The following is a 20,563-nucleotide window of genomic DNA, read 5'->3' on the forward strand; positions in this document are numbered from 1 at the left end:
GAGGACACTTTCTTCAGGGTTTTAGCTACAGAAGCAGCTCACCTAACTTGCCACGGGGCACATCATTCTCCCTGTCTTTCTCTTTGGCGGGCCCGTCACTGAACTTGGACCTATGCTAGCAGCCCAGCAGTCCTCCTTCCCACCACTGCTGTGCTACAGACACGTGAGCACAACCATTCGGGATCTAAACTTGGATCATACTTGGGCAGCAAACTCTCTTGACCCCTCTAAGCCGTTCTCCCACACCCAGGACCAATTTTATAGACTAGCAGACACAGAATGAACTGCCTCCAGCTTTGAACCAGGGCCCAGGGTAGGAAAGGCGTGAACAGACACTTGGGCTCAGTTTCTTACCACCAGCAGATGGAGGCCAGGTAGATTTAAACAGGACCAGAAAGAGAGTCAAAATCAAACGAAACAATAAAACAGGATCAAGAACAATTAGAAAGTCAATAATTTTTAAATTGGTTTAATTTGGACTTTACAGAAACCTGATTGAAATATGTTAAATCCAGTAGTAATTTCTACAAAAATGTACATACAATGCCAAAATTCCTTAAAAGTAACTAGTATCACATTTTTGTTTTGCATAAAACATGCATTAATATCAACTGCCACATGTTGGCCCAAGCCATCTCTATGAGAAGAGACAGGCCAAGTCAGTAAGAAACTAGTTGTGAACAGGTACAAAAAGGGGTTTCCTAGACAAGCCCTTAGCACTGGGCATCTGAACTGCTGCTGCTCACTAATACTGCTGCCGAGCCATGGTTCTGACCTGCCACAGGCAGACAGCAATTTTTTGGTAGTAAATCGGACATCTGGGAAGATACAAATTTTGAGGACATGATGGAACATGGAAAGTGCAACTCTCAAGTTCAAAATATCCTCAAGCTTAGAAGATGCCCAGGCTGTAGGCACCTGAGGTTTTTAATTGAGCCCTCTCCATGAGGCTAGCTCAGTGCACACAGGCATTGCCTGCAGCCAGGAACCTTCCAGCTCTGCACAACAAGCTTCACAGGACCTGTCACTAGGGGGCTGCAGGCTACAGCACAGGGGCCATGCCATTTCCTGAGGCCTTGTTTGTAGGCCCCTTCATTTTGTCCAGGAATTAGCGAGCATTCATGCATACAACTGCTGCACACACACAAAAATATCCATACTAATATGTGACCTAAAATGCCTTTAATGTACCTCACAGTGTGCTACGGAAGACCTTGTTCCTCTCAGGGGGGGGGAACTTAGGGCTTTGCAGATCAAAAGATGTCTTCCACATAGACTGTGAAAAGATTTCACACCACCTGAAAGACTTCCCTCAAACACCGAGTTTTATACAACCATCTATGTGAGGATTTTCAGACTTCATCCAGGGGGGAAGTGGCTGTGCACATTGTTTCCATACAAAAACTCGACCTGTGTGCAGCTGAGGGCTTTGTCTGGAACCCTCTTCAGTCTCTTTTCCAGGACAGTGTCACTGCCCCACTCACCAACACTAAGGTCAGTCAGTGTCTTCGCCTTCAGCACAGATTCAAGGGGAAAAATAACTTAACACAGAATATCAAAATAGGTCCATTTTTTAATACATGCTTCTGCATATCCCTGATAATGTAAGAAAGCAGAGGACTCGGTAAAGCACCCACATGTCACGGGGTGGGATCTGGTCATTTTAGGCAGCAGCAAAGGGACTCAGATAAGGGTGGATTCCCTGTAAGCCCTCCAGCATTCCAGTACTAACGCTGATGTCTGAGCCAAAAGAACGCTGGTGAAACTTTAAATTCCTCAGCGACATTCAGAACAAAGGCTTGCTTCCTCAGTCTCACCACGAGTAAACCTCCCTGCCTATGGCAGACAGACACCACAGCAGCCCTAGTGCTCTGAAGGCTGGTTCAGAGAAAGTTCCCAAATCCCTTCAAGCCCCAACCAAACCTCAGGAAGCAGAACAGGCTTGAGGAAGCTGGGACCCAAGGCACCGTGATCATGGGGGCAGAGGGGATGGTCCCCCAAGCAAGTTCAGGCTAACAGGAAGAGAACCTGCAAGAGAGAGAGGACCCAGAAGGCAACAGCTCTGTTGACACATATTTGGGAGTCATAGAAAAATTGCTAAAAAACAAACCAATTTGCTTTCCCAAGATCAAATCAAACTTCTTAAAACATAAGCAAAAACCCTGGGTATCCCGGATAGGAAGGCTGAAGTCTGTGGAATGAGGTGCGTTTAGCTGAGTCATCAAGGACGCTTGTTGAGACACTGTGGCTACTGTTAAGGAGAAGGGAGCTTGAGGCCACAGAAAGATGGGAAGGGGACCAAGTGTGACACAGGTCTCTTTACTCCAGAGCAGAGGCATTTCCACGGATCTGAGTGAGGAAGCACGCACTCCCTCTAGCTGCAGTAATACTGCAGCCCGTCCACTCTCCTCCTCTTTTTAGACTGAAATTCTTCAAAGAACTGTTGAATGTCCTCTCTCTTAACAACCTGTTGATGAAAAGCCAAGGTTTGAAAGGGAGCACGTTCTGCAGCAGTGACAAAAGGTCAGAGCACTCACAAACAAGCCAATTCCAGAGCCAGTGGCCTAGTCACAGTCTGCAGTCCTGGTGCAGGAAGAAAGTCACAAATTCAAGGCCAGCCTGGGCTACATAATGAAACCCAGTTTCAAAAACCACAAAAACAAAAGAAAAGAGAATTGCAGAGGATTACTTGTGGATAAGCTCACTGCCATTGGAAACCATGTTGTACACACCTAAGCTAGCAAGTGTCAGAGCGGAAAACACAGTATGCTATGCAGTGATCCCACAGGCTGTCACAGACAAGAGTGACGAACTTTTTTTTTTGTTTGTTTGTTTGTTTTTCGAGACAGGGTTTCTCTGTGGCTTTGGAGCCTGTCCTGGAACTAGCTCTGTAGACCAGGCTGGTCTCGAACTCACAGAGATCTGCCTGCCTCTGCCTCCCGAGTGCTGGGATTAAAAGCATGCGCCACCATCGCCCGGCTAAGAGTGACGAACTTAAAACTTGAAGTAGTCATTATTGTGTCCACCGCTTTCCTTGCACAGCAGTGGGACAAATTCCCAGTCGAACCACATGGGTCAGAAGCCTCTGGTCTTAGTGAATAGACAGCAGCATAAGTTTACAGACATGCGCACTGAGGCCATGGATGACCACTCAGTTACACACCCAGGCAGCAGAACAGAATGACTCAAAACTCAGCTTGCACTACCTACCCCAGCATCTCCACATGTAAAATAATAAAAGCAGCACCCACCTAACAGGGCAACTTGACGATCAGCTCACCTATAGTCTATGAATCTCCTGGTACATTCTTAATAATAATAATCAGCTGAGCCATGACAGGGCCCTGGCACACATGACCTAAGGTCATCACTGCATGTGCTCGTCAGCACAGCTTTCCTTCAGTTCTGCTCAGCTCTAGGTTTGTGCTTTCTTGTTTTATTTGATGCCGGGTCTCACTATGTAACCCTGGGTGGCTCCGAACACAAATAGATGCCCTGCTTCTGCCTCCCAAATGCTGTACCACTGTGCCTAGCTTGGATTTGTGCTTTCTTCTGCACTGATAGGAGAGAATATCTTTCCTTTAAAAAAGAAAGGGAGGGAGGGAGGAAAACTTGTGTATCTTGAGTCTAAAATTAAAGATGATTGCTATTGCTGTATCAACAGAAAAAATGGTTGATAAAAAAAAATTCCTCAAAACCCAAGTCATGTTCTGGAGGCACTACTTTAAGTAATGGGCAATGGATTTAAAGCATCAAATACAAAGATGTCTGTAACGCTAACAAAATAAAAAATAAGACCAAGGAAAAACACGGATCAAAATAAGGTCAACTGACAACCCAGCTGTGCGTCTACTGCAGCCATCACAAGACTGTGTTTTCTTAGTCTATTTTTAAATACAAAGTAACACATATGCTTCTTGGTTGAAGGATGGATGGTGGGGCAAGGAGGCCGAGGGACAGAAGAGAGTGCTCCAACACATATGAGCAGAAGGATCTGTCCTAACCTAGGGTTACAAACAGTGACAGCAAGCTGTGAAAGAGAATATTATGTTCAGGCACTGATGGCGTATGCCTCTGATCACAGCACTTGGGAGGCAGAGGCAGGTGGATCTTTGAGTTCAAAGCCAGCCTGATCTATGGAGCAAGTTCCAGGACAGCTAAGACTACACAAGAAACAACCTAAAAAAGAAAAAAGAAAATACTATCTACCCTCTAGTACTGCAATCCTTCCTGCTCTGCTTGTCACAGCATTGGGTTACAGGTGTGTGCAATCATGCCAACTTTTCACATAAGTTTTGGGTCTTAGCTCAGGTCCATGAGAGCTGCAGAGCACGAGTTCTTACCTGCTAAGCAATCTTCACAGTCCCTCTAATATGATTTTTATATAAATTTTATTTTATTTTAAGATTTATTATTTATTATATATACCGTGTTCTGCCTGAATGTATGCCTGCAGGCCAGAAGAGGGCACCAGATTTCATTACAGGTGGTTGTGAGCCACCATGTAGTTGCTGGGAACTGAACTTAAGACTTTTGGAAGAGCAGCCAGTGCTCTTAACCTCTGAGCCATTTCTCTAGCCCCCTAATACGATTTTAAAACCGCATGATAAAATTAGTAAAGAACATGGCAACCACAAACTACACCAGGGTGAGGTTGTGAGAATCTGGAGAATGCACAGGCTACACAGGACGCTAACGCTCCAATGGACCCATGAGACAGTTTAGTTCTAGCAGAAAGAAGCTCAAGTAGAGACTGCGGCAAAGAAAGAAAACACAGCTGTAACCCATGGATGTGGACAAGCAGGGCTACCTCTAAAAACCAACAAAATGGAGCTGAGCACTGAGGCCAAGAAAAGTGGATCTCTGTGAGTTCAAGGTCAGCCAGGCTAATCACCACTACGGACTGAGACTGTCTCAACAACAAAAGCTGAACCATTTGGGACAAGACTTTTAGCGTCTGACATCACAACTTGTTTTACAGAAGCAGTATCACAGCCCCAAACCAGAAGCATGACCTCCCTCATTCACGAGGACCAGGACTGAATCCAACAATGTAGCAGCAGTGTACCCCAAGGGCTTCATCCTTGTGATTCCAGCATTAGGGAGACTGATACAGACAGTTGGAGAATTTGAAGCCAGACAAAGCTATACTGAAAAACCCTTTTCAAAATACAAACAAACAACTCAATTTCGGTTGCACTTTTTTTTTTTTTTTTTTGCTTTTCGAGACAGGGTTTCCCTGTGTAGCCCTGGCTGTCCTAGAACTCAGAGATCCACCTGCCTCTGCACCACTGCCTGGCTGCACAATTTAACATTAAAGAAAATGAGCTGTTTGTTCTAAACTAACAAAGCTATCTATGATTAAGGTTCTTACATACCGTGCCTTCATCAGCAAATCTCTTCAGATAGTCTTTAAGTTCAGTCTTCAAGTCATTGTATTCTAAATCAAAACAACAAAAAGTTCAGACAGGCCTTACACTTTTAAAACAAAACATCTGCCATTGATAGGCCAAGTTCACTAACAGTCTACACCAATGTTTTTAATTAAAACCCAGAGAAACTTGTTTCCCACTTAACTCTGGCCTGCCTTCATTTTGCTATTTGGGTCTTTACGTTTAACAAAAACAAACACAGGTGATGGTTGCGCACACCTTTAAGTCCCAGCACTCCGGAGGCAAAGACAAATGGATCTCTGTGAGTTTGAGGCCAGCCTGGTCTACAGATTTAGTTCCAGGACAAGCAGGGCTGTTGTACAGAGAAACGCTGCCTTGAAAAACCAAACAAACAACAAACACAACCAGAAATAGCCTCTCTCCATAAAGACTTCGGTAGGGCTTCCTGTTTCTCAGCAATCAAGGCTCTCAAGTAACCTTGGACCCACCAGACAGCTTTAAACCGTGCCTCACTGAAATTTGCATAGATTCCATAGATTCGCACAGCTGAGGAATTTCTTCAACACCCCTATCACTGAAAAACTTTTGGTCAGGGTCTCAAAGTCTCTATCCTTCTCTCTGTCTCTCTCTTGCTCACACATACACACATAAATACACCCAAAGAACAGTGATACATGCATATGAAAATACCATAATGAAGCCTAATGTTTGTCTACTAAGAAAACTTAACAGTCTTTAGTCTAATAAAGGCAAAAAAATTAACTGATCACAAAAGAGACCCAAGGTCATGGACCAAGTGGAAAGTGGCCGAGACTGAAACACTGACCTCACCAGAGCTGCTGGACTTAGGGGTATCTTCTCCTCTTCTAGCAGCTTCCTGTGAACCATTCAAGCAACCCTGAGAGACCTCTCAAAAAGCTGTCATGCTTCCCAAGGTCAGATACAATGTTCAATGAAAATTACTTTGAAAGGATGAAAACACTTTCCTATTATTCTGTATTCTACACATTTGTTCTTTTCTTTCTTTTTTGAGATAGTCTCTACATAGCCCTGGCTATCCTGGAGTTTACTGTGTAGACCAGGCTGGCCTCAAACTCAGAGACCCTCCTGCTTTATCCCCCCCCAAATACTGGGATTAGAGGTGTACCACCACAACCTTTAGCAACCCTTTGGCATAATGTCAGAGGGGTAGCAAGCAACCCCCACCAGCCATGACACCCACTGGGCCACATCTGGCCTAGCTCTGGAGTTTTTACTCCGTCCCTAATCCATCCTTTGTGTTAGATACCTTTTGTGAATCTTGTCTGAGAGTTTCCCATAGATACAAAGCATATTCAAAATTTGCTTTAGAGCCCGGCGGTGGTGGCACAAGCCTTTAATCCCAGCACTCAGGAGGCAAAGGCAGGCCAGCCTGGTCTACAAGAGCTAGTTCTAGGACAGGCTCCAAAAGCTATAGAGAAACCCTGTCTCAAAAAACCTTGGTTTAAGAGGAAATCTCATGAATCAGTTATGTGCACCTGGCATTTTATTTTCGGAAACTTCATTCAGATTGTTTTAAGCATATGGAAATCTGCTTGATAAGTATAAATATAGCAAAAAATAAAAATGCAAAGAGGCGAAGGGAAAAGTGCTTCAATTTACCGAGACTGAGCCCCCTGAAGCGCAGAGGCTAAGTTCATTCTCAAGTATCTCTGAGTCTTCATTTCACAGACCTGCACGAACACACACATCTGCACTGCATTACCTGCGACACAATCCTGTGATCTTAAACATTATTCTAGCATGAAATGCTAGTGAGCCGTTGGTGATAGCAGCAGACTATTATTGTTGATGCAATTAGAGCAGATGTTTACTACCTTAGACATTCTCCTGCACAGTGAAGGACACTATAAACATACCACAGATGAGCTCCACTTGCTGGACTCTGTTCATGCTGCTCAGGGTGTCCATTAAAGGGTCCCGTCTCTCGGTGGCCTGCTCACTCTTGCCTTTGTTCTCATAAGCCAAAACTGTATCATACTCATCTGTCAGGAACAGGACATCTAGTTCTCCATACATTTTCTTTAAAAAAAAGAAAAGAAAAAGAAAGAAAGAAAGAAAGAAAGAAAGAAAGAAAGAAAGAAAGAAAGAAAGAAAGAAAGGAAGAAAGAAAGAAAGAAAGAATCAGTTTCCCTATTAGAACGTCATTTTCAGAAAGTCAGATTCAGGAGAATAACAATTTTATTCCTTTTTGAATTCACACCTAGAAAATTGTGAGTTTAGAAGCTGCCTGACAAATTTATACTTTAGGCCCGGATCTTTTTCAGAAATCTTCCAACTTCCACCGGAGATTTGGTCTATGCAGTCTGGATGAGCCACCGTGAGGAGATGAGAACTGAACCCGGGTCCTAAGAGAGCAGTAAGCACTCTTGCCCCTCTCCAGCCACAGAATTGGTGTTATCTACTAACACTTGGTAGAAAGTATCACATAATTCCGATTTTCCTCTACAAGAACTTGTTCTACAAGTATGGCTTTATCTATTTGGTCCATAGGAAATTCGGCGTCCCTGGACTCCTCTATAAATCCATGAATAAACTGTGTGGTGCATAATCTGAGAAACCAAGTGGAACCAGACACTCACCATACAATCTTGGCAGGTGCACAGCCTGCTGCGCCAGTTCAGGGGCCAATAGGTAGCAACATCCTTCTTCACAAACTGACTGGCTTGAAGCTCCTGAAGTATGCAACCAGACTGCAGCTCAGTTTTGGTTTTTTCATTCTTAGAAACGGTCTGAAATAAAATTAAGTTCTGGAGTGTGAATTTTTGTATTTTATTTTTTGAGACAGGGTTTCTCTGTGTAACAGCCCTAGCTGTCCTGAACAAGCTCTTGTAGACCAGGCTGGTCTCAAACTCAGAGATCTGCCTGTCTCTGCTTCCTGAGTGCTGGGATTAAAGGAGTGCACTATCATCGCCCAGCTGAGTTTTTGTATTTTTAAGTTTGAAAAAAATTTTTATTTGCATGTGTGTAAGTGTTTGCCTGCATGTGTGTCTGTGTACTTGTGCATGCCTGGTGCCCATGGAAGCTAGAAAAGGACATCTGATTATTCCCTGGGACTGGATTTGCAGACAATTGTAAGCAACATGTGAGCTCTGGAAGTTGAAACCCAGGTCTTCTGGAACAGCAGCCATCACTTTTAACCAGCTGTGTATTTTTGTGTGTGCACAGGTGCACACATGCATAAGGAAGGCCATGTACATTCAAGTGTCTTCCTCAATCAACTTCTCCATATTTTAGTTTTTGAAATAGGGTCTCTCACTGATTGGCTAGAATGCCTGTCAGTCGACTCCAGGGATCATCTCATCTCCAGCTTCCCAGCACTGGGATTCAGGCGCATTGTGCCAGGCTTTGCTGTCCTTTGAGACAGGGTATCACTATGCAGCTTGGGTTAATCTAGAACTTGCTATGTAGACTAGGCCAGCTTCAAACTTACAGAGATCTTCCTGCCTCTGTCTCCTAAGTGCTAGGATCAAAGATGTGTGCCATCATGCCCAGTGTGGCCGTTTTATGTTTTTGGAGCCAGAATTTCTCTGTAGCTTTGGAGCGTGTCCTGGAACTCACTCTGTAGACAAGGCTGACCTCAAATTCACAGAGATCCACCAGCCTCTGCCTCCCAAGTGTTGGGTTTAAAGGCGTTATGTGGTACTAGAGATCTAAAGTCCTCACGGTTATATGCAATCAACTCTCCAAGTGAGCCACCTCCACCCTTCTCTCGTCATCCCTGAGGATCAAACTCAGGGCCGTCACTCTGCTGATCATGTTACCACCCTGGCCCTTAGTTTCACTTTGAATGTGGCTTGAATTCCATACACTACCTGGCAGTCAGACTCAGAACTAGAGCTGGTACATGGCTCATTATTCTGCTCAGCTTTAACTTCCTTGCCAGCACTCTTTTCATGCTCTGAAACATCCTCTTTTTGGGTGTTATCTTGGTGACTTCCATTTTCAGGCTTGATAACCTCTTGACCGCCCACGCCATCAACATTCAGCAACAGTCCATCATCTTCAGCAGATACTCTGGTGACTGTAGGTCCAACAAAACAAACACAGCACAGCTGTTGGCCTCTCAGATCAAGAAATCACATTCCAGCACTCGGGAGGCAGAGGCAGGCGGATCTCTGTGAGTTTGAGACCAGCCTGGTCTACAAGAGCTAGTTCCAGGACAGGCTCCAAAACCACAGAGAAACCCTGTCTCGAAAAACCAAAAAAAAAAAAAAAGAAATCACATTCTGCTAAAATATCTGGACTAGAAAAAAAGACAGTCCGAGTCTCCGTAATAACAAGGGAATTAGCACTACTTTTTAACATTATGCCTGCCTAATCCAAATCAATGGTTCATTAAAAAATACTAGTCACTACATATGAACTTTAAGGAATACACTATAGATGGACTAACTAAAGAAACAAGACAGTAAGGAGGGATTTTACTAAAAACAAGAAAAGACAGCTCTGGAAAACAAAAGTGTTTAATTGGGAAGAGGGAGTCAGAAAGGATGGGTCTAGAGAGATGGTAAAGGAGCTAATGGTGGGTAATGGGCTTGCAGTCTAGGTTAAAGCATCCGATAGGGAAGAGGAAAACTAAGAAAACATGAAGACAGAGGGTTTGAGGTCAGCCTGGGCTGACAGAGACCCTACCCTGAAAAAAAACACCAGACAGGGCTGGGAATCGGCCAGAGGACAGATCTTACCTAGCATGCGTGAGGGTCTGGATTTGCAAAACAAAACAACTAAACAATCAAAAGCAAAAAAGAAATCCCAATGGGCAAAACCTATAGCTCTAGTGTCTGCAGGAACTGAGCTATATCCTGAAGGAGAAAGAACAGAAAGAGCTGTGACTGTGTCAGCCAGTGTAGGAAGAGAGCACAGGCACAGCTATGCTGCTTATAGCTTCTATAATCAAAATCCTTGAAGGTGAGGACTAGAAATTTAGATGACACACCAGTAAAATGTGTTATGTATCACACTGACGACCCCCACCCTGATGGCTTTTGCTTCTATTCCATTTCTTGGTGTGTAACCCACATAATATGCTGTTTTGCCATTTGCTACAGGTGGGATACATATACTTCACAAAATCCATAAGCTAAAAGTCAACCAGTGCAGTAGTATTAAAAGATAGGGCCTCTAGAAGGTGATTAGGGCCAGGAGGTGATGGTACATGTCATTAATCCCAACACTCGGAAGGCAGAGGCAGGTAGTTCCAGGACAGGTAGGGCTAGGACAGCAAGGGCTGTTACATGGCCTTCACATCTGGCACCTTGACCTTGACTGTAATATTTATCTATTATTGTCAGGTCTAAGGCATCTGTTATAACCCAAGAATTATGATGCCAACCCCTTCAAAACATGTCTTACGTTTAACTGCTTACTTTAACTCTATTTACCCTTCAAGACTCCGCGCAAATACTACCTCCCGCACTTTCTCTAACTGGTTGTTATCAATTACTCTGCATCCTGGCATTCAGGTTCACATTTAGTCCTGGTAGGCTCTCACCCAGTCCAAAAGCAAAGTGTGGAAAAGGAACATAGCTGGATATTTTCTATACCTCCCTAAAGTCCAGTTTAAAAAAGCAGCTAAAAATTCTGATCAAAGACACACATTTCACAAGCACAAATTTTTGTCACATCAACCTCACAGAAACACTTACCTGCCAACTGGCCAGCATAAGCCCACAAGAAAGAACAGCGCTTCATACAAGCCTGGCACACCATCTCTTGGAAATCCCCACTCTCAGGGGGAATGGCACCAAGATGCTGTGGATATAGAAAACCAGATGTTTCCTGTGATTTCCAAGTCCCCTAGAATGCCTGTTGTTTTATAAACGGACACTGTGAAAGTACACTGATCATATCTCTATCAAAGGAAATGTCAAGTACAACAGAAGAATATTTTTTTGAGACAGGGTCTCAGTTTGTAGTTCTGGCAGGCTTGGAAGTACTACATAAACCAAACTGGCCTTGAACTCACAGCAATCTGCCCATCTCTGCCTCCTGCATACCAGGATTAAAGATGTGCTTTTAACCCAGTGAGCCATTTTCCAAGCCCATTTTTGAGACAGGGTCTCAAATAGCTGAGGGCCTTGAACTCCTGATCTTTCACCCCCAACCCACCAAGTGTTAGAGTGACTGGCAAGTCCATCATGTCCCATGGGACACATCTTACAAGGTCAAAGTTTTCCTTACCCTGCCATGGAACCAGTCTTCACAGACCACACATTGAATCATCTCATCTGGAACCTGACAAAAAAAAAAATTTAATGATTTTTTTTTTGTTGTTTTTCGAGACAGGGTTTCTCTGTGGCTTTGGAGCCTGTCCTGGAACTAGCTCTGTAGACCACACTGGTCTCGAACTCACAGAGATCCGCCTGCCTCTGCCTCTCGAGTGCTGGGATTAAGTTAATGATTGTTTTGAATTCTAGGACATGGAAGCAAATCTGGCCCACAGCAGAACTAGAGAGTTGAGTAATTCTCTAGCAGCTCTGTGAGAAACCCAACTGTGTGAGAGCAGTCAAGAGGACAAATCCATTCTCCATGAAGCAGTCTGCAAGCAGTTATCAAAGTTCCTTCCTATCCAACACTAGGAGAATCACACACACACACACACACACACACACACACACACACACACACGCTGTGGGGGATGATTTTCCCTTATCTTAGGCTTTCATACCAGCAGTTAACATCTTAAAATGCTTCTGTCCCTTTACTGTGGTGTTTTCTTAAGAGGCAAAAATAAGTAAATAAATAAGTAAGATATTCAATAGAGCAATCTGTTTTTGTTTTTCCTTCTGTCTCTCAAGTTATTGCTTTTTGGGAGACAGGGAATCTTTTGTTTCAAAAGTATTATAAGGAACATTTTACCCCATCCGTGAAATTACTTAGTTTTAAGAGATATTTATTAAAGATGCTTTTAATTTCCCCTTATATGTAATTTGGTTCAATAATTATGGTCCCAGATGATTAAAAAGTCAGAAAGGTGGAAGTTAATTCCTCTACATACACAAAGTACTTTTGCAGATCAGTAAATATACAAAGAAAGGGCTGGAGAGATGGCTCAGTGGTTAAGAGCACTGGCTGCTCTTCCAGAGGTCCTGAGTTCAATTTCCAGCACCCACATGGTGGCTCAACCATTCCCAATGAGATCTGGTGCCCTCTTCTGGTCTTTAGGCATACATGCAGGGAGAACACTGTATACATAATAAACAAATAAACCTTAAAAGAAATATACAAACAAAACATTAAGGACACGGAAAGCCAATGCAGAGACCATTGCAGATATCCCTCTAACTCATAGCAGCTGTGTAATTTCATTCATGACCAGGAAAAAGAAAATTCTTTTTTTTTCTCCCACAAGACAGGGTTTGTGCAACCTTGGCTGTCCTAGAACTTACTCTGTAGACCAGGCTGGCCTCAAACTCACAGTAAATATACAGTGTTCCGCCTGCATGCATGCTTTCATGCCAGAAGAGAGCATCAGATCCCATTATAGATGGTTGTGAACTACCATGTGGTTGCTGGGAATTGAACTCAGGACCTCTGGAAGAGCAGCCAGTGCTCTCAAACTCTGAGCCATCTCTCCAGCCCCCATATGATAAATCTTAAAACATTTATTTTTGGTTAAAACACTTTTAAAGGAACTAATAATAAACGATTGCCATATAACATAACCAGATTTTTTTTTTTTTGAGATACAGTCTCTCTTTTGTAGCTCTTGCTGTCCTGGAACTCACTCTGTATACAGATCAGGCCAGCCTCTAACTCACAGAGATTTGCTTGCCTCTGCTTCCTGAGTACTGGGATTAAAGGGTCAACATGGCAAGACTGTAAAGGATTAATAATATGTAGGTTGGTAAGAATGTTAAAAAAAAAATTGTCAGGAGATCCCAGCACTTGAAGCCAAGTTTGAGGTCAGACAGGGCTACATATATAAGACAGACCCAGATTCATTTTGCACCAAGATGGTTCTGAAAGCGAAGGAATCTCTCACCCCTCCCAATGCCAAAGAAAAAGCAAAGGCCTTGAAAGCCAAGAAGGCAGTGTTGAAAGGCGTCTAATGTCACAAAAAGATGGGCAAGTCACCCACCTTCCGGGGTCCCCACGGCTCCTGAGGCAACCCAAATACCCTCAAAAGACAGGAGAAACAATCTTGACCACTATGCCATCATCAAATTCTTCATGACTACACATTTTTTCCAGAAAAAAAAAAAAAAAAAAGGTCCTAGCTGGGCAATGGTGGTACATGCCTTTAATCCCAGCACCCAGGAGGCCAGCCTGGTCTATACAGAGAGTTCCAGGAAAGCCAGAGCTGTTACAGAGAAACTCTGTCTCGACAAAACCATTATTAAAAAAAAGTCCTGTCTCAAGAAAAAAACACACACAGAAAAAAAATACTACCAAAATATTACCATTAGCTGAATCCTTTTGGTAGACATGATCCTAATTTTAATTACAAATATCCCTGGACTCACCAACAGCTACGCCTTTATGTAATACCTACAGTGTTGCTCTACTACAGAAGCTAGGCTGACTGACTATGGCAGCTATAAGGCAGACTTGTATTTATTTTCTCCTCTTTTCTTTTTGAGAAAGGGTCTCCCTATGTAGCCGTGGTTGGCCTGGAATTCATGATGTGAGTCAGGCTGACCTTGAACTTATGACTGTGTTCCAGCCTCTACCTCCAGAGTACTAAAACTAAAGGCAAGAGTTACTACACCCAGCTGGATTTGTATCCTGATTACTGTGGAAGCTGATCCACGATAAACTGGTGAAAAAAGCACCTTGCACTGAATAATTCTGGATTTTGCTTACACTGTAATTTAAATTTAAAAAGAACCCTGTTTACATATTTACTTGTGATGGAGGAAGGTCATTGGTTAATAAAGAAACTGCTTGGCCTGAGAGGTTAGAACATAGGTGGGTGGAGTAAACAGAACAGAATGCTGGGAAGAAGAAGAAGGGAAGTGAGCTCAGACGCCATGCCGCTGCTCTCCAGGGCAGGTGCGATGGTGCAAGCCGCCAGGTCAGACATGCTGAATCTTTCCCGGTAAGACTGGTGCTACACAGATTATTAGATATGGATTAAAGCAAGATACGAGAGTTAGCCAGAGGAGGCTAGATATAATGGGCCAGGTAGTGTTTAAAAGAATACAGTTTCCGTGTAATTATTTCATGGCATAAGCTAGCCAGGCGGCCGGGAGCTGGATGGCAGGAAAGCAGCCCGTAGCTCATTACTACATACTTGTTTTACACAGGGGAAAGAAACTAATTTCTTAGAAAATACCTGAGGGTATTTAAATAAAAAAATCCAAAACAACAGTAACAACAAAAACCACAGTTCAGTTCTAAAGCAGTTTGAGAGCCACATTTTAAACTTCTGATTCTTTACCTCATCTTCAGGATCAGGATAAGGTCTCTTACAAATGCAGTATAATCCAAAAAAGTTGTCATTGTACTTATTGCAAGAATTTACCTTTGATTTTTCCTGAAAGAGAGTACATTTCAGTACATATTATGATCTAATATTAGATACAATCTCATGCATTATAAAAATTGTATTTTTAATAATTCTCTCTGCATTAAGTATCTTTCTACCAGCTAGTCATAAACTTTCAAGTCAAAACGAAAGTTTATTATTACAGAAATACCTTTTTCAAGCTACAGAGACCAAAAAAAAAACCCCACATTTTCTCTATCCTCTTCACAGCAATTGGGAGATTTATGATTTATTTAATATACTCATATAACAAATGAAATCAAAATCATATACATGGTCAGTTTATTGAACTGACACTGACCTGACATTTTCTTTTAATGGTTTTTTGAAAGAAGGTTTCTCTGTCCTATAACTGACTACATGTAGGCCAGGGCGGCCACCACGTTTGTCTTCACTTCTTGTTTTTTTTTTTTTTCCCTTGATAGGGTTTCTCTGTGTAGTCCTGGTTAGTTTGGAACTCACTCTGTAGACCAGGCCTCAAATTCACAGAGATCCACCTGCCTCTGTCTACTGAGTGCTGAGATCAAAGGTGTGCACCACCATCGCCCTGCCTTTTTTTTTTTTAAGATTACTTTTTATTATGGGGCGAAAGATGGGGGCATGCAGGTATGTGCACATGAGTGCAGGTGCCCATGGAGGCTAAAGGAGTCACATCCCCTTGGAGCTGAAGCAGTTGAAACCCATCGAAGTTGGGTGCTGGGAATTGAACTCAGGTTCTTTGGAAGATTAGTACATGCCCTCAACTGCTGAGCCATCTCTCCAAACCTCAAGACAGTTCTTTAAATGCAGGTATAAAAGACAAGACTTTTAGGTTATTAGGGGACAAAAAGGAGAAAAACTATCAAAAATTAATCCTAAAGGAGAAAACATGAAGTTTTAGCAATTATTAATGAAAACTGGCATTCTCCTTCTTTTCTCTTTCATCTGCAATTTTCCTACAACTTTTCTGAAAGCACAGCTTTAGTTTGCTTTGCAGACAGATTCTTACCGCAGCTCTTCATGCAGCCACATGCTTTGCTCTAAAAGCCTCAGTGTACATGAATGATCTCAATAAATAAAACTCAATCAGCTTTAAAACATCTCCTTCCAGACTTTTAATATTAACTGCTAGTGGATGCTGTAGATTCTCAATGGGCTATTTAGTTTTTCCAACCAAATAAAAGTGAAATGTTCAAGAATAAATATTTTGCTTTTTTACACTTTGGTAAATACCAACCTTAGCTCATTAAGTGCACTTAAAAGAATTATTTGGGGCTGGAGAAATGGCTCAGAGGTTAAGAGCACTGACTGTTCTTCCAGAGGTCCTGAGTTCAATTCCCAGCAACCACATGGTGGCCCAAAGCCATCTATAATGAGATCTGGTGCCCTCTTCTGGCATGCAAGCATACACAGAAGGAATGTTGTATACATAATAAATAAATAAATCTTTAAAAAAAAAAAAAAAAGAATTATTTGTATTTATGTGTGTGTGAGTGTGTGTATTCAGGTTTCTACATGATCCAGAAGAGTCGGGTGGATCCCTTGGAGCTGGAGTTACAGGTAGCTGTAGATGCTGGAAACTGAACTGGATCCTTGGAAGAGCAGCCATGCTCTAGGCCGCTGAGCCGTCTCTCCAGCCCCTGGTCCCAAGTACATTTGTAATCACAGTGCATACTTACAGGAAATAATTTGCATTCCAAATTTTTAAACTTGCTGTTTCCACAATCACAACGAAAATTTCTATTAAGAAAAGAGGAAGAACATATATTTAAGCTTCCTTTTAAAATTAACTACTCTTTTAGTACCAAATATAGCTTCCCTTTCTGACTAGTTTCTAGAATCTAAATGGCCTTTCTGATGTTTGTGTATCTTATTTGAAGTTTTCCAACAAAAGCAACAAAAGACTGTAATTCTGGACACCACTACACATAAAAAACAAATGTCTTTATCACTCTCTCACACACACACAAACAAATGAAATAACAAAAGGAAAAGACAAGTAGTGTGAGCTAGTAACCATAATTAAAATTTAAGTCTTATGGAAAAACCATTCCCTCCCATACTAAATCTTACCAACATACAATTACTCTGAATGAAAAGCAGGATTAAGTAGGCATTGTGGTTGCAAAAGAATCTAAACATTTAGAAGGCATTTGGCAAAAACTGCTTTACCTTTTTGTGTATAGTTCAAATAGTTTATGACTTCCATGGCATTCGTAGCTGCAAGCTAGACAAATTCCTGCTGGTTCCTCTCCCTCCGGTGTGCACGTACTGCAGGCATACAGTGCTTGTCTCTTCACTGAGCCCTGAATGATCAGCCCCCACAGAAAAAAGGAAAGGAAAATGTAACCATGCAACAAAGGACAAAGCCCTATTACAGATTCCAGACCTACACTGATGCTTGTTTTTATGTAATTTTTTTCTTATAGCAATAGAAAGTTTAAATTTGTGAGTAAGTTGATACTTTTAATCATTTAACACAAGAAAATATAGGTTTGGGAGAGTAATACCACATTTTTAATTTTAGAAGATGCTTATAATTCTACCAAAGAGGATAGTCGATCCATAAACATAACTATCTTGACCTGCAGGAGTTGAATGGGAAAACATCTAGGAGAATGGTATAATGAGTTCCACTACTTATTGTCAAGTAATGAATAAAAAAAGGCTAAATAGTCAATAGAGGCAAGTGATTAAAAGCAATACATATACAAGTTACAGATATTCATAATACTATTCTTTCAGATTATCTGTAAATTTAAAATATTTAGAAATTAAAAGCTGAAGGTAAAACAGTTAGCACTTAGAAATGGTGAGGGGGGCACATGCCCCTCCAGAGAGGGGATTTCAAGCACACTTCAACATGCCTGGCTTTTTGTGGTTTGTGGGGATGGGGCAAAGGTCCTCAGGCTTGTGCAGCAAGTGCTTCACTGAGCCCTCTTGCCAGTCCAACTCTACAGATGTCTGTTTTACTTCAACACAAAAACAGCAGGGCGAGTGAGGGAGCTCTATGGGGAATGGTACTGGCTGTGTAGGCCTAGAAACCAGCATTCCATGTGCAGAACCCACATAAAGGTGGCATAGACAACTGATTCCACAAAGTTGTTCTCAGATGTCTGCACATGTTCTGTGGTACACATGCCCTCTCCCCCCGACACATCAGTGAATCAGCCTGAGGTTAGGGAGACGATTGGGAGATTAAGAGCACATACTGCTCTTGCAGAGAGCTAGCACTGAGTTCCTAGGGTCCATGTTGGGCAGCTCATAACCCCTGGAACTCCAGCTCCAGGGAGATCAGATTCCTCTGGCCTCAAGGGCACCTACACTTGCATACATACCCACACAAATAATTAAAAAATAAATCTTTTTAAAAAAAAAAAAAGTCTAGGGCTGGCAGTGGTGACACACACCTTTAATCCCAGCAGGTGGATCTCTAAGAGTTCGAGGCCAGCCTGGTCTACAAGAGCTAGTTGGGTAGTTGGGGGGGGCGGGGGCTGGAGAGATGGCTCAGAGGTTAAGAGCATTGCCTGCTCTTCCAAAGGTCCTGAGTTCAATTCCCAGCAACCACATGGTGGCTCACAACCAACTGTAATGGGGTCTGGTGCCCTCTTCTGGCCTGCAGGGATACACACAGACAGAATATTGTATACATAATAAATAAATAAATTTAAAAAAAAAAGAAAAGAGCTAGTTGGGGAGGGGGGGAACGATGCACGACACGTCTAGGGGCTGGAGAGGAGAGATGGTTCAATGGTTAAGAGGATTGACTACTCTTCTGGAGGACCAGAGTTCAATTCCCAGCACCCACATGGCAGCTCACAACTGTCTGTAGCTCCAGTTCCAGGGGAATCTGAGACCCCCCCACACCAATGCACATAAAATAATAATTTTAAAAACTGTCTATATTTCTAGAGATATGACTGTTAAAAACAACAACAAATTTAAGACTAGGCTTTTAATCCCAGTACTTGGGAGGAAGGTGGATCTCTGCTAGTTAAAGGCCAGCCTGGCCTATGTAATGAACTCAGGCTAGTTAGAACCACACATTTTGACTGTCTCAAAAAACAGAACGAAAACCGCACAAAAAACAAAACTTAAGCCAGGCATGATGATGCACACTTGCAATCCCAGCAGTACTTGGGAAGTCAAGGTAGGAGGATCAGGAATTCAGGGCAAGTCTGCTCTACATAATACCCTACCTCCAACAACAAAAATTTTTAGCTAATATATATTTTTAATTTACTTATTTGTAAATAATCTATGTTTATTTTATGTGCATTACTGTTTTGTCTGCATGTATGTCTGTGGAAGGGTGTCAGATCTTGGAGTTACAATTGATTGTTCTAATGTGGGTGCTGGGAATCGAACCCGGGTCCTCTGGAAGAGCACTCTTAACCGCTGAGACATCTCTCCAGTCCCTAGTTAACACATTTTTATGAAGATAATGGTATTAATAAACAGCTCACACCCAGATTTAGGACCTTTCTTTCCTTCTTCCAAGGAAGTGGGAGTGTTTTCATGGTGATCCTTTGATTTAAATGCCAATAACCATCTGCGACTATTTCTGGGATACAAGATTATTCAACAGCCAACAATTTTGCAGTCCAAACCCAAGTTGGTTAAGGAAGACAAATAGTATTATGACTTCAGTCCACACCACACAGAACTCCAAAGTTCCTTGCCTCCTTCCCCAGTCCTCCACTCCACCCACGGGCACGGTTGGCCTGTTTCCTTCCACCAATTCTCATCCTGCTAGTTCCTTCCTACCCACCCTTCTCCACTCTTTACGTAGATGTACGGGATGCGTCACTAAACACACCACAGGCCCTCCAACTCTTGTTCACAAGATTGTACAAACGCCAAACTGATCCTTTTCTCTCTGGGCTTTCCAGAGTCACATGATATTTTGGTTCCGACACCGCACGTACACACGGAACTTAACCGGAAAAACACACCACCTAGCAGTTAAACTCGACGGCAGCCGTGGCGAGCAGCCCACCCTCACCGACAGATTTTCAAATTCGGCCCACTTTTCTTTAACGCCGCTTTTCTCCATCTGGCGCCTAATTAACACTCTGCAGGAGTAGGAGAAGTGGGGCGAAGGAGGTCTGGTTTGAGAGGTCACGAGGATGAGCTCGTGGAAAGCAGGCCACCAAGAGGCGACAACAAGGAGGACCGGAGCCTGCAGAGTGCCTCCAGCAAGGCGCAGGGAGAGCCCTACTGGGGACAAGCTGAGGATGGAAGGGCAGCAGGGTCGGGGGTGTGGGAGCCCGGGGTGGAGGGCCGCCCTGGAGCCGGCCCGGCTGCGGCAGGCGGGAAGCAGGCAGAGCGGCGGGAGCCGCCGGGCCGCGCGCACCTGCGAGTAGGAGCACTTCTCCGAGTCGCTGCCGCCCAGGACGGCGCACGCCTCATTCTCCAGCTCCTCGTCCTCCTCGAGCACGTCCACCAGCGACACTACGGGCTCCAGCTCCGCCTGGCAGCCGGCAGGGCTCTCGGCTCCGGCCATCCTCAACTGTCACGGAGCTCCGCTGCACGGCCCAGGCGGAGGCGGGAAAAGTGAGCGCCAGGGGCGGCGTGAGAAGGCGGGGCGTGAGCGCCAGGCAGCCAATCCCAAAGAAGGAGACGGAAGAAAATGGGCGGGGCGGATCCCGGGAATCGG

The 20,563-nt window shown here is 43.3% G+C and overlaps 1 protein-coding gene across 1 annotated transcript; it reads right to left on the reverse strand.

Annotated features, from left to right (window-relative positions):
- Positions 1–464: 464 nt before the first annotated feature.
- Positions 465–20,455, reverse strand: Ubr7 (ubiquitin protein ligase E3 component n-recognin 7). Its single transcript, XM_057783182.1, has 11 exons — positions 20,261–20,455; positions 17,077–17,210; positions 16,584–16,644; positions 14,818–14,913; positions 11,616–11,669; positions 11,081–11,186; positions 9,248–9,456; positions 8,015–8,164; positions 7,292–7,454; positions 5,379–5,440; positions 465–2,467 (listed from the first exon to the last, which is right to left on the reverse strand). The coding sequence occupies exons 1-11, from the start codon at positions 20,408–20,410 to the stop codon at positions 2,375–2,377; spliced, it is 1,278 nt and encodes a 425-aa protein (XP_057639165.1). The 5' UTR covers positions 20,411–20,455; the 3' UTR covers positions 465–2,374.
- Positions 20,456–20,563: the final 108 nt, after the last annotated feature.

The sequence above is a fragment of the Chionomys nivalis genome, chromosome 10 (assembly GCF_950005125.1).
Source record: "Chionomys nivalis chromosome 10, mChiNiv1.1, whole genome shotgun sequence".
NCBI classification, from domain to species: domain Eukaryota; kingdom Metazoa; phylum Chordata; class Mammalia; order Rodentia; family Cricetidae; genus Chionomys; species Chionomys nivalis.